This window comes from Cyprinodon tularosa, unplaced genomic scaffold, assembly GCF_016077235.1.
Source record: "Cyprinodon tularosa strain WSP-4 unplaced genomic scaffold, ASM1607723v1 ctg60, whole genome shotgun sequence".
Lineage (NCBI taxonomy): Eukaryota > Metazoa > Chordata > Actinopteri > Cyprinodontiformes > Cyprinodontidae > Cyprinodon > Cyprinodon tularosa.
In genome coordinates this window covers 683602-695611 of record NW_024039341.1, presented here as the reverse complement: position 1 = coordinate 695611, position 12010 = coordinate 683602, and the positions used below count along the sequence as shown (strand labels likewise).

At 36.1% G+C, this 12010-nt stretch overlaps 2 protein-coding genes across 3 annotated transcripts; one reads left to right on the top strand and one right to left on the bottom strand.

Annotated features, from left to right (window-relative positions):
• Window positions 1-118: 118 nt before the first annotated feature.
• On the top strand, window positions 119-3911 carry taf12 (TAF12 RNA polymerase II, TATA box binding protein (TBP)-associated factor). The gene is made up of 6 exons (XM_038307084.1): window positions 119-277; window positions 914-1113; window positions 1417-1494; window positions 2191-2305; window positions 3165-3253; window positions 3352-3911. The coding sequence occupies exons 2-6, from the start codon at window positions 1036-1038 to the stop codon at window positions 3385-3387; spliced, it is 396 nt and encodes a 131-aa protein (XP_038163012.1). The 5' UTR covers window positions 119-277; window positions 914-1035; the 3' UTR covers window positions 3388-3911.
• A 2813-nt stretch (window positions 3912-6724) lies between these two features.
• Window positions 6725-9955, bottom strand: rab42b (RAB42, member RAS oncogene family). 2 transcript variants are annotated; one of them, XM_038307092.1, is made up of 3 exons: window positions 9706-9955; window positions 9308-9588; window positions 6725-7337 (listed from the first exon to the last, which is right to left on the bottom strand). In XM_038307092.1, the coding sequence occupies exons 2-3, from the start codon at window positions 9523-9525 to the stop codon at window positions 6887-6889; spliced, it is 669 nt and encodes a 222-aa protein (XP_038163020.1). In that variant the 5' UTR covers window positions 9526-9588; window positions 9706-9955; the 3' UTR covers window positions 6725-6886. The 2 variants fall into 2 exon arrangements, with proteins under 2 accessions (XP_038163020.1, XP_038163019.1); XM_038307091.1 differs by having other exon boundaries at window positions 9308-9530; window positions 9706-9954.
• Between the last annotated feature and the right edge of the window lie 2055 nt (window positions 9956-12010).

The window sequence follows — 12010 nt, the reverse complement described above, 5'->3', positions numbered from 1 at the left end:
TCCTAACATTAACAAGGAGTGCTCTTCTTTGTGTTTTTGAGCAGCAGGTGGCAGAATAGGGCATAACATTTTTGCCAACCGCCATAAAAATTTAAACAAGAAGAAGAAGAAGTAGGGCCTCTCACACAGGAAATAGACGGGAGCTAAGCGGAAGTGTCGAGAAATATTGCTAGATTGTTTTTGGATGTCTGGATTGAAACAGAGTTAATTTCTCTCTCTAACGCAATTATATGTTATACTAACATAAAATATGGGCAGGTAATATCTGTTTAGCAGGGTAAGTCTGCGCATTTGTACCTCGGTTACTGTCTAAGCTTGATAATTGTGCACCGCCAAATTTGCTGCTAAGATTAGCCGCTGAAGCTAACGTCATATATTGATAGTAAGCGTTTGTTTTTAGCACACAGGTTGGGTATCATCTAAACATTAAAGGTTTCGTTGTTGTATTCTAGTAATTAGGATCTCAAGATACGCCTCTATGTTTTCTATTGTTAATTAAGTTTTTTTTAAGCGTCCCGACTTAGATTTTCCCCCGAAAGCGTCGTGTTTTACGGTAAAGCTACGATTAGCTTAGCGTAGATTTAAAAGTACAGGTGACTACAGTTTTAACTGTAACTATTTTAAAAGTGAACGGAATATGTCCATTTGTGGTTTTTAGAAAAGTAAAGTATTTTTGAATGTACTAATATCTCTTATTTTCATTACTCATTGTAACGTTTCCAATTGACAATCTGGTTATATAATGTCGCTACATCAATTAAAGAGCAATGGAGTTAACAGACCAGCTTTACTGGCGGAGAAATGGAAAGCTTTTTATTACGGTTTATGTTTTTTTAACATTCTGCACTTAACCCTGTGTCATATAACCTACCAGAGTTATGAATCTTAACGTATTTTTTTTCTTCTATTACAGGTGCAAATCTGTTTAAAGAAGTAATCTATTACACCGGTGCTATTGGACAGTCCTTCAACACTCCCCCAGTCATTCATAGGCCAGAAACGTGTTGATATCTCTTCATTAACTGTGGCCACAACATGGCTAACAGCGCCCCAATAATAGTGAAGGGTCTGTCCTCAGGTCCTGCAGGCAGGAGCAGTCCAGAGGGATCTCAGGTATAACGTTCTATATTTTTTTTTTTTTATCATCCTTTAGGATTTTTGATTGTGTGTAAAAAAAAGGAACAGTTCTTAGTTTGTCATCAAAGTAATTTAAAGAAATTTGGTCATTGTTTACAAATATTGTTATTACTGTTATGTGACAAAGGAAAGAGGTAAAAGAACAAGTGAGGAATAGCCATTTTAATGACAGTTTATGTGTTTTAAAATAGTGTAGCAGCTGGACCATTTCAATGATGTTAAATAAAAATATTTTCTCTTCTGTAAAACTATTTTTTTTTAATATTTCTTTTCCTCCAGGTGCTCAGTAAGAAGAAGCTACAAGACCTTGTAAGAGAGATTGATCCAAATGAACAGTTGGATGAGGATGTTGAGGAGGTCTGTTTGAAATTCAGTTCTGACTTTCAGGGGTAGTTTGGGTTTTTCATGTGATGTATTTCTGTTTTATCACCAGCAAGACGTCCTTACCTGTCACAGATAAACTCAGTTTTCCTATTTATATCTCAAAAACCTAAGAAATTAGTGGGATACTCATTGATGGCCAGAAAGATACACCTTTTGTATTTATATTTTTATGAAAATGTTTAAATTCAAACATTTCACTCTTAAGTTTGTCAATGTTTTTCATAAAAAAAAAAAACAACAACTTCTATGCGTTAATCCTATCCCATGGCTTTTTGCCACGTCAATCTAGTTCTTTACCTCTGGCTTGTTAGTCTGCTATTTAATCTACAATAGTAGAATAAACCCCTTTAAGGTTTTGTTACAAGCTATCAATTCGAACAACAGACTATAACATAAATCATTGTGCTCCATCAGGGTCGGTACATTTTTTTCGAAATTTTCCTGACAGACTCAATGATGATGATGCAAACTGATAAGCTTAAGTGCTTTGCCAACATTGTTTTTAGCATTGTAACAAAAAAGTTAGCATCTGTTTTGTGATATAACAGATCTGTCTTTTATTTATAACCTTTATATTTCCACTGAATCCTTGTTAAATGCTTACTTCAGATTGTTACCTGGTTTTTACAGATGGTTTTTAAATATCTGGTCATTTGGATCTCTTTTCAGATGCTGCTTCAGATTGCAGATGACTTCATAGAAAGTGTAGTGACAGCAGCTTGTCAGTTGGCACGTCATCGCAAATCCAATACACTGGAGGTTAAAGATGTTCAGCTACATCTAGGTAATTTCCTTGTTTGACTTTTCAGCAGAAAAATCAGCACTTGGTATTTGAACAGTTTATATTTTTTTGTATGGAGTTTTTAGAAAGTGATTTTTACAATATCTAAAGGTTTTAATTAAGAGTCTTTAATTGGTTGAGTATAGGTTCAGTCCATGGGCATGAAGCCCGATTTAACCTGAGCTTGACTAACACACTTCAGTTGTGGCTCTGAGCCCAAAGAAATTATAAAGGGTTTCAATATTTTATTTGAGGTATTATTGTTACTAGCCTCCACCGCTGTTTTGAATGCACATTGCAAGGAACGCTATAGTTAACCCACACTCGGCACCATAGACTTCACATTAAGCAGTGAATCGGAGCAGGTCCATCCTTCCAAGAAGTGTATGTCATGCATACAACATGCAGCGTTTTCAGTGGAGAGTTGACTGATGTGCTATCTTTTCCTGCTCCTGTTGCTGCAGGACGGGTTCCTTTATCCTGACTGAACCAAGCAGTTCCATGGTCATGTGTGCACTGCATGGCCTGCTCATGTCTGATTACCTGTTGCATTTTAATTTTTCTCTTTCACAAAAGAGTAAACAACAGCTAAAGTGCTAGATTTATGTCTAAAAATAATTTAGATACACTACAACTAAATAGCCTAAGCTTATATCACACAAGAGAAAAAAACAACCTGAATTTCTGCATTCAATTTTTGCTTAAAAACAGGTTTGTAATATTTTCTTCCATGTTTGTTGTGGATGTTAGTACTTGTATATAGGTAAAGGCCCCCAAATCAGATATGTGGCAATAAATATAACAAATGCTAATAATCCAAAGGCATTTGTTGCTGATTGCCTTTATATTTGTTTCTCACCAGAGCGTCAGTGGAACATGTGGATTCCAGGTTATGGATCGGATGAAATCAGACAGTTTAAGAAAGCTTGTACCACAGAGGCTCACAAACAGGCATGGGGGGAAAACTTGTGCTTTTGGGATAAGTTATTCATAAAGGCAAGTGTATTGGTGTGCTGGACTAACTGTTTTGTTTTGTTTTTTTGTTTCAGAGAATGGCGCTGATCCGCAAGACAACCAAAAAGTAGCACAAAAACTATATTGTACCATCTCTGTATATGTTTGTTTTTTTCTTTTGTTTGTCTTTTCTGAGTAATGAAGTAACATTGGTGTGTTGAGGGGTGCTTAAATTGTGATTTTTGTCTCTTTAACGTTTGACTGTCTTGCAAGAATCACAAAAAAAAAAAAATTGCTATTCATGTTTTGATCTTTTTCGTTGCCATTAAATCCAGACTGGCAGATCCCCATCTTATTATTTTGAATTAATGTTTACTGGATTCTCTTTTCTTTTTTTTTTTGTATTGAATATTATTGGTTTTGCTTTTGATACTGTTGAGCATGAATTTGTGAGTGTTACCGACTCTTAAGCCTTCTGAGGAAGGTAATTTATAATGTTTTGCCAAGGTACATGTTAGGCATGAGAAAGCTTTCTGTTTACTCACTGTACTTTGTATTCCCCTTTGCATTTTCTGACAATTATTGAAAAGAAATGTATGCAGTTAAATTTTCAGTGTCTGAATAAAGAAATTATACTGGTAAATTACAAAAAAAATGTAAGCGTGAATTATATGTGGGAAAACTGAAGCTTAGCAATAGAGAGACGATAGGCACTCCACTTATTTTTAGCTCTTATCTTTGCCTTTGGTGGCTGTTGTCATTTAGGAGTGAGGATCCTAGGAGATATTTTACATGGTTCTTAATATTTAGGTATTTAGTCAATGCTTTAAAAAGTACAATTAATAAAACCATTTAACGCATTTTACCTGGTGGAGTTCAAAGTCCCATATTACCTCCCAATTGTGTGAAGCATAGAGTAACGGAGAACAGTCCTTGCACCTGTTGCTGTTCAAATTGTCAGCCGTTTAAAAAAATTATGTACAAAAAATACATTCAGCTGTAATCAATATTTTATCATCTGAGCAGCAGGATTAATACTTTTTTATGTGGTTGGAATGAATTATACATTTCCTTTTTTGTGTGTGTGTCTAATACCATGGACTTGTGCTATGTTTACCCAATGTTACACTGCCTTTGAGTCTGATAAGATGTTGCTGGTCAGTAAGACCCCATTCAAGACTCAGAATAAGGTAATAAAAAGGAGGAGCCATTTAAAAAAAACATTTCTTCTGGTATACAGACTAACAAATCAGCTGATAACACACTATGTCTTAATAAACAAGGTCAGCACACAGGGTTCATTAATACGGATCACTGAAAGTTAATAAAAAAGTCAGAAAGTTCTAAAAGAACAACATCAGAGGCACCCAAGAGATTTATTTCAACACCTGAAAACAAGTTATTTTCTTTACGAAGATCTAAGATAAGGACATTTTTTAAGCTAAATAGGGACAATGGTATGTTTTTACTGCTCCCTGGTACAAACAAGTTACAGGAAGGAAATACCTCTGCTCCTTGTTTTAAGTTACAGCATGAGTGTATTTATATGTCAAAGGTACATTTATTTGCTGTTTCAGTTAGTGATAGTGTTCCCCTAAAAGCCTGACACCACATCTCTGAGACATTTCTTGAGGCCCCTCTTAAAATATGAAATATAATGAAAGCACTTATCCAGTATGTGCTACTGGTTCAAATGAAAGAAAAAATCAGTGTGATAAAAAGTGGGATACTACCACATGTTTCAGTTTGAGTGAGAGAGTGAGAATAATTTCTATTTCTAACAACTTATGCAAAAAGCAAACTCCAGGATATTAATTCTTACAGCTGTTTTGCTCCTAGACTGAGATTAAATGTTGGCCTCATCAGTCCATTAGTGCAATAGGCTGTGGGTCAATGACATATTAAAGGAGGGAGAGAAAACTTTAGTAAATATAAAAAGCTATTTGTTATCTTATTTGGTTATAAGAATTCACACTATTCTCAATTTTATAAAATGTATGTTTCAAGAGCCAACCTAAATATACATTTAATATCAGATTTGTTCTTTACAAAAACATTGCTGCCCTTTATAAAAAAAAAAAAAAAAAGAGAGAGGACCTGAACCAGGAAGCTTATATTTGTGATGGTGTTACATTTAGGTAAATGCAGCACGTTACAAAATGTTCAGACCCCTTAAACTTTTATTCATTTTATGTCAAATCACAACCATAAACTTCACTGGAGATTTTAAATATGACCCCTACTAAGTCATGTAATGTAGTAAAATGGACTGACAGTAATAACCTTACAGATGGAAATATGATACATTTGGTGTGCATATACATTATATTCACACTTATTTAATCTGAGACCTCCTGAATAAAAAACAGTGACTTCACTAAACATTTACTATATCGAGTCTACCTGTATGCAATTTTTCATTTGTATAAAACTAACGATTCAGTAAAGAACAGGTTTTGTTAGAAAACATTAGTGCAAAAGCAGAATAATGAAGATCAAGGAACACACCACAGGCTAAGCGAACAAGAATTGGAGACTTAAGCAGGATTAATTTATAAAACAATAGTTTTATAACAAAAGCTTAAGCTCTAATGAGAGAATTAGCCAGGATGCCCGTGGTAACACTGGAGGAGCTGCAGAGATCAACAGTTCAGGTGAGATAATCTGTGAAGCCTTGCCCTTCAAAGATCTAGCCTTTATGAACAAGTGACCAGAAGAAAGCTGTTTAGAATGGCATTCTAAGTCACACATGAAAAAATGAAAAAGCCGTCCTTGCTAGATGAGACCAAAACAGAACTTATAAACCAAATTCTATGCATGCCTTGAAACCTTGTAGCTATCCATGAAAAACACCATTCCACTGGGACACTTGGTTTCTCTTCTTCAACAGATAAGCTGGCCAGGGTTAATATAAAAAAACAAAACATACTGTATAGCAAAATACAGGACTGGGAGGAAGCCAGCATAAATTACAATAGGCTGGATGTTTGTTTTCAAGCAGCGCAATGGTGGCACAAACACAGACAGATCTGCAATGGAACAGCAAGATCAAAGCATATCTGTGAGTTAAAATGCTGTTGAGAATTGGAGCTATATATAAATAAACTTAATTGAAAGTTGAAGTGAAAATCTATGCCACGCAGCAATATGACAAAATGAGAAGATAAGAGGAATAGATATATATGCAACACAGCAAAACATTCAATCTAAGTAATTTTTCTTCAAATAGCATTTTTTTCTTGAATTGATGAGGTAAGTGAGACCCTTTGCCATTTAGAATAAGAAAAAACAACTGCCACTGACTATCTCAAGTGCTTAATATTTAAATATCTTATTTTAAGGGTAAAAATGCTCCATTGGCTGCTCATCATATTTACCTGCTCAAAGTATGGGTACTCATTTTTTTTATTGTTTTGAATTGAAGGCACTATAGATGTCAAAGTGTTGGTAAAAAACTAATACATTTCAAAACTATCATCAAGGGTTTAATATCTCATAAATATTTAGAACTTTCCACTTATAGATACAAAAGTACATTTTGAGTGTCTTTTAGGGTGGTTACATTTCCCAATGGCACCATTACTCCAACCTTCCAGCTTGCACAGCAGCATAGGTTTGTCAGTCCAGTATTTACCCACAGCACTTTTTGTTGTTATTGGTCGGTGAGCTGGGTTTAGACACACTGTTTCTTTTTGACTGCAGCGCCTGTGGAGCAACACACTTGACACCATCCCAGCCCTCCTGCAGTTGCACTTCTCCGCTCAACAGACCCTGGTAGACCCTCCGAGTAAGGAGCTCGAATGACTCCCTCACGTTTTTGCCCGTCTTCGCAGAAGCCTCGATGTAGGGCATCCCCAGCTGTCCGGCCAGTTTCTGGGCCTCTCCCTGGCTCACCGCTCTCTCACCATCAGCATCCCGGTCAATCTTCTGACCCACCAAGACAAACAGAACCTTCTGTGGCTGCACTCGCTCACACACCTCAGCGTGCCACTCCTTTATATGGTCAAAAGATTGCCTGCTGGTGATGTCAAACACAAGCAGTCCTCCAACTGAGTTGCGATAATAGGAACGGGTCACTGATCTGAGAAGGGAAATGGGGCAAGGGGGAAAAGAAACAGTCAATCTGGGAGGATTGTTTGATTATTTAACACAAAATAAAGTAAATAGAAAGTCCAAAGTTCAGATTATACTTCATCTTATTTCCTTCTTCACTGAGCTGAATCGTGTGAGTCAAATTCTTTCAGATAAGAAGGTAGTAAAAGAATCTCTCTCTTTGTTAGTAACTGATAGCTGCTCTGTTTAACTATCAACAAGTGTGGAGATCTCCCATGAGTCACCGACTGTTTTTAAAACAGGCTTAGTGAGACAGCCTCCCACGGATGCAACTTTATTACTTCATTAAAAACTACCGCAACTTTTTTTTCTTTTCTTTTTAGCTGACTGGTTGGACTGCAGAGCTGAGGTAAATACAAACGGGCTCAGAGTGCAATTTGTCACAGTTCATTCAACTGGACAACAGAAATAATGATTTAGAGGCAAAATGAAACAGGCTACTTCCAGTCTTGCATTAATATGCTGAGTAAAGACAAAGGTGCCCCTGTTGAAGGATTGCAGCGGCTGCATTTCTGTACACATTGCACACTGAGCTGGTGCTGGCTGTAAGTAAACACAGATCAACAGCTTGGAGGAAACTGGAGTGGTTCGTTTGGGTGCTGCATTTGCATACACTTCAACTGTTCTATGATGTTCACAATGAGAATAGTGTTTTCAAGATAACTGTCTAATAAAAACAGCTTAAGGGCTGTAGCACCAGGCTTAGTGCTTACAGAAGTTTTATGCAAGTGTAATAAACTCTTACCTGACATATTATTAGGCAGGGCTGTTTGATCATGTTCTAACACAGGTGATTCTGCAAATCCTGAGGGAGCATTTATTTCATATTGGGTCTTTAGATCTGGTTAATGTAGTTGCTAAGGTTGAAACCAACCATCAGAAATGGGCAGAAATGGAAAATAAACATTAATAGAATAGAACAAAAATCAATTTATTGTCATAAAATGGGGAAATTGTGGTGTTACAGCAGCATTACAACAGCAATTAAATGATTATTGTTGTCAGACGTGTTGCAATGAGTATTTCAGAAACTGCTAATCTTCTTGGGTTTTCACACCATCTCTCAGGTTTGCAGTGAATTGTCTGAAAAAGGAAAAAAGGTCCACATAGCATGGCTGTTGGCTCCACAAAACTACCTTAATGATGTCAAAGGATTGAAATGATACAAGGGCAAAGGTTGTACAAGTTACTACTACAAGTTACTACTTGTAATAACAAAGGTTGGAAGAATACCTGAAACAGACTATAGCACTATGGCTGAGCAATGACCGAATAGAAGCATTGTTGCCTCGTCCAATGAGTCTATTTGAGATGTTCAGCTTGTTAGGCTAGAATTAGGTACAAATAAAATAAAAGGTGGATTCAGTCATAGTGTTAAAATATTTTCTTGGCAAACTTTAGACCCAAATTGAATCAGGTGGATATTACTTAAACATCACAGCGTCCTTAATGCTATCGTGGACCATCTCCATATCTTATTGACCATATATACCTATGTTCTGATGCTTACTTTCTGCAAGATAATGCACCATGTCACAAAAGGTCAAATCATGTCAAACCGTTTTATTGAACATTATAATGAGTCTACTGTAATCCAATGGCCTCCACAGGCACCAGATCTTAACATATTGGAGCATCTTTGGGATATGGTGAGACACAGGACCCACATTATGGATGTGCACCAGGGAAATCAGCAGCAGCTGTGTGATTCCATCCAGAGAATATAAAATCTCTAAAATGTGTCTTCAAAAGCATTAAAGGCAGGGTACAAAGAATAAAGGTGATTACAAAGGACAAGGGGACTCTTGCCTGGTCAAGGGAAAGAATACCTACTAAAGTGGCTGGTTAGTATATTCATACATCCAACAGTATAATGGAGCCATGGAATAAAAAATGTCTTTAGAAAAGGTGTTAAGCAACATCCAATATGATTCTCACCTGAACCTCTCTTGCCCAGCTGTGTCCCAGAACTGCAACTTTACCCGGACCCCAGGCTCCACCTCAAGGAAGTGAACGTAAAAATCTACACCCACTGTCTGGTTGATAGACTCCAAAAACAAGTCCTCAGTGTAACGTTTTAGTAGGGATGATTTGCCCACAGTGGAATCCCCCAGCATGATGATCCTAAACTGGTACTGCCAGAGCGTCAGGTCCATTCTTGCTAAAAGTGAAAAATGATATTTTAAACAAAAATTCAACCCTTGGGATTTAAATGTTTGCTGTAAATAGATAGAGAATAACAAGGCTCATGAAAGGTTAAAGGGACGTACAGCGAACAGGAATATTCTAAAGGTATGATCACTCCTACATTATCATTAAGCAGGAAAATTCCTTACCTCTTACACTCCAAGAGTTGGGAAACAACCAAACAGCCACTCCTTGTTAATCTTCCAAACATTTGCACAGTCCAGGATCACTCCCATCCCAAAATGCAATACATTTCATAGCTAGGCTTTTAGTAGTTACCCATCAAATCTAAAATGCCCTGCACGATAATGTCAGTAACACAACAGCTCTTATGTAAGCTCCTGATGGTAAATGATACTAGCATGTTCATAGTCATGCAGGGGTGTGGACTTTAAAGTTTGCTTGTTGATACTTGACAAAGGGAGGGGCAAACGCACAAGGACACAGGGAGGGCTGTTTTGGACAGGGGAGGGCTTTGTGGGTGGACGCTCTGAGGTAGTGTGTAACACCATGTAAAGGGAAACTACAGTTTCCTGTTGATATAAACTGACATACATGTGTAAGTCATGAGTATGCATTAAAAATGGGGATGAGAGTGGGTGTTCTGTCAACACAGTTTGCAGCAGTTGTAATCATTTTATGATCATGTGTTGGGAGTGTACATTGCAACCAAAAAAGGGAAGTTGATAACAATGGAGCTTTAATTCCCATGAGAAAGCATGAGGATAAACCTGATGCTGTAACAGTCCCTGAATACATTCCATTAAAAGAGAAATGCGTTTTAAAGGTTATAGCCTATGAATGAAAATGTTTATAATTCATTATCTCAGAAACTTTAACTATAACATAGGATTCTACATTTTCAAGCATAAACAATCAACAAATATGATTAGCCACAATGCTCATTCAAAAGAAATATTTTTTTTCTCCAGCAATAGATGAAAAACCCAACAATTCATTATCTTGCCTCAGATAATGGGATTATATCTGTACTTGTCCTGTTAAATCTCAGTGCTGCATTCGACAGTTGATCTGAATATTCTTTTAGAAAGGCCTTAGACATTCTATAGGGATATATAGTATGCATAGTATATATATATATATATATATATATATATACCAACTCTGAGCTTATATAATATATATATATATATATATATATATATATATATATATATATATATATATATATATATATATATATATATATATATATATATATATATATATATATATAGTATATAAGCTCAGAGTTGGTAGCATTATCAAACAGCACTGGATTAACTTCCATTGTTATGCTGATGATACTCAGCTATCTTTGTCCATAAATCCTGGTGAAACGAACCCATTTCAGACATGTCTTGGAGACATAAAAAAACCACTGGATGACTAAACTTTCTGCTTTTTAATGCAGACAAAATGAGGTTATTGTTTTTAACCAGTCATTAAAAAGAAGCTGAAGAAGCCAAGTTGGCCTGGTTCTGCTGGAACTTTCTTCCTGTTAAAAGGAGTCTTTCTTTCCACTTCTACATGCATGCTCAGTGTGAGGCATTGCTGTAGAGTCAGTGACACAATGCAGGCGAATATCTACTGTCACCATATGCTCATCCAGGAAGAGCATGTCCTGTAGTCAGTAATCAGCTGGTTTTAGTTTGATAAAAAGAAAAAGGTTTTACCAATTTGACTGTATGCTCGAATTGAATTGTCTCCATAAATTGTCTTGAGATGACATATGTTTGGAATTTGAGCTGCATAAATAAACTGAAAAGAAAAATAAACTTAATTGAACAATTCAGTCAAGTGTATGCTATTAACGCAAAAGTTTGATTTTTTGAAGTGAAAATTAATGTGGGATTTTATTTAACTGTAAGTCACAACCATGGTAATGAATGGAGAAAAATGTTCTGCCCCCAAAAAAGATAAAGATACATAAAATAGAAAATAATTGAAAATACGTTTATACATGCAGGTGATATGAGGCCAATAGTCTAAAGTTTTTTTGTTTTTTTTTTGCTGAAACTAAACAGTTGATGAATCCAGGCCAGGGTCACTTAACATTCACTAAACTATGACAGAAAAATACCAGAACACAGAATGTTCTGAGTCAAATATGGCAGTAAATGGCTCCTATGCTCCAATAAAAGATAGAACCCATCCACACAATTCCTTCTGAAAGGAAAAATGCATAAACCATAATTATTTTAATGCTTCTAATGTTCTTTCTGCTAAACAAGTGGCCTGACAGAAGGATTTCAACATATCTAGGCTATGTGAAGGTTTCTTGGGTTCATAGTGGCTTGATGTATAATTTTCTATAGAAACTTCCACAGCCTCAAGCACATTTTATTCAGTGTTTCCTTTTTTCCAGGTAATGTAAATCATTTATGTTTTCTGTGGTTCAGAAATAACTTGAATCAACAACTGTTGTTCTGCAAATGTCTGAAGGTAATGGGT

What these genes read in the sequence shown, in the direction of transcription:
- taf12 (XM_038307084.1), top strand. Translation starts at nt 1,036, where the DNA reads ATGGCTAACAGCGCCCCAATAATAGTGAAGGGTCTGTCCTCAGGTCCT. An exon ending in AGATGTTCAGCTACATCTAG is followed by an intron (nt 2,306 to 3,164) that starts GTAATTTCCTTG and finishes GTTTCTCACCAG; the next exon opens with AGCGTCAGTGGAACATGTGG. An exon ending in CCACAGAGGCTCACAAACAG is followed by an intron (nt 3,254 to 3,351) that starts GCATGGGGGGAA and finishes TTTTTGTTTCAG; the next exon opens with AGAATGGCGCTGATCCGCAA.
- rab42b (XM_038307092.1), bottom strand. Translation starts at nt 9,525, where the DNA reads ATGGACCTGACGCTCTGGCAGTACCAGTTTAGGATCATCATGCTGGGG. An exon ending in GCTGGGCAAGAGAGGTTCAG is followed by an intron (nt 7,338 to 9,307) that starts GTGAGAATCATA and finishes TTCCCTTCTCAG; the next exon opens with ATCAGTGACCCGTTCCTATT.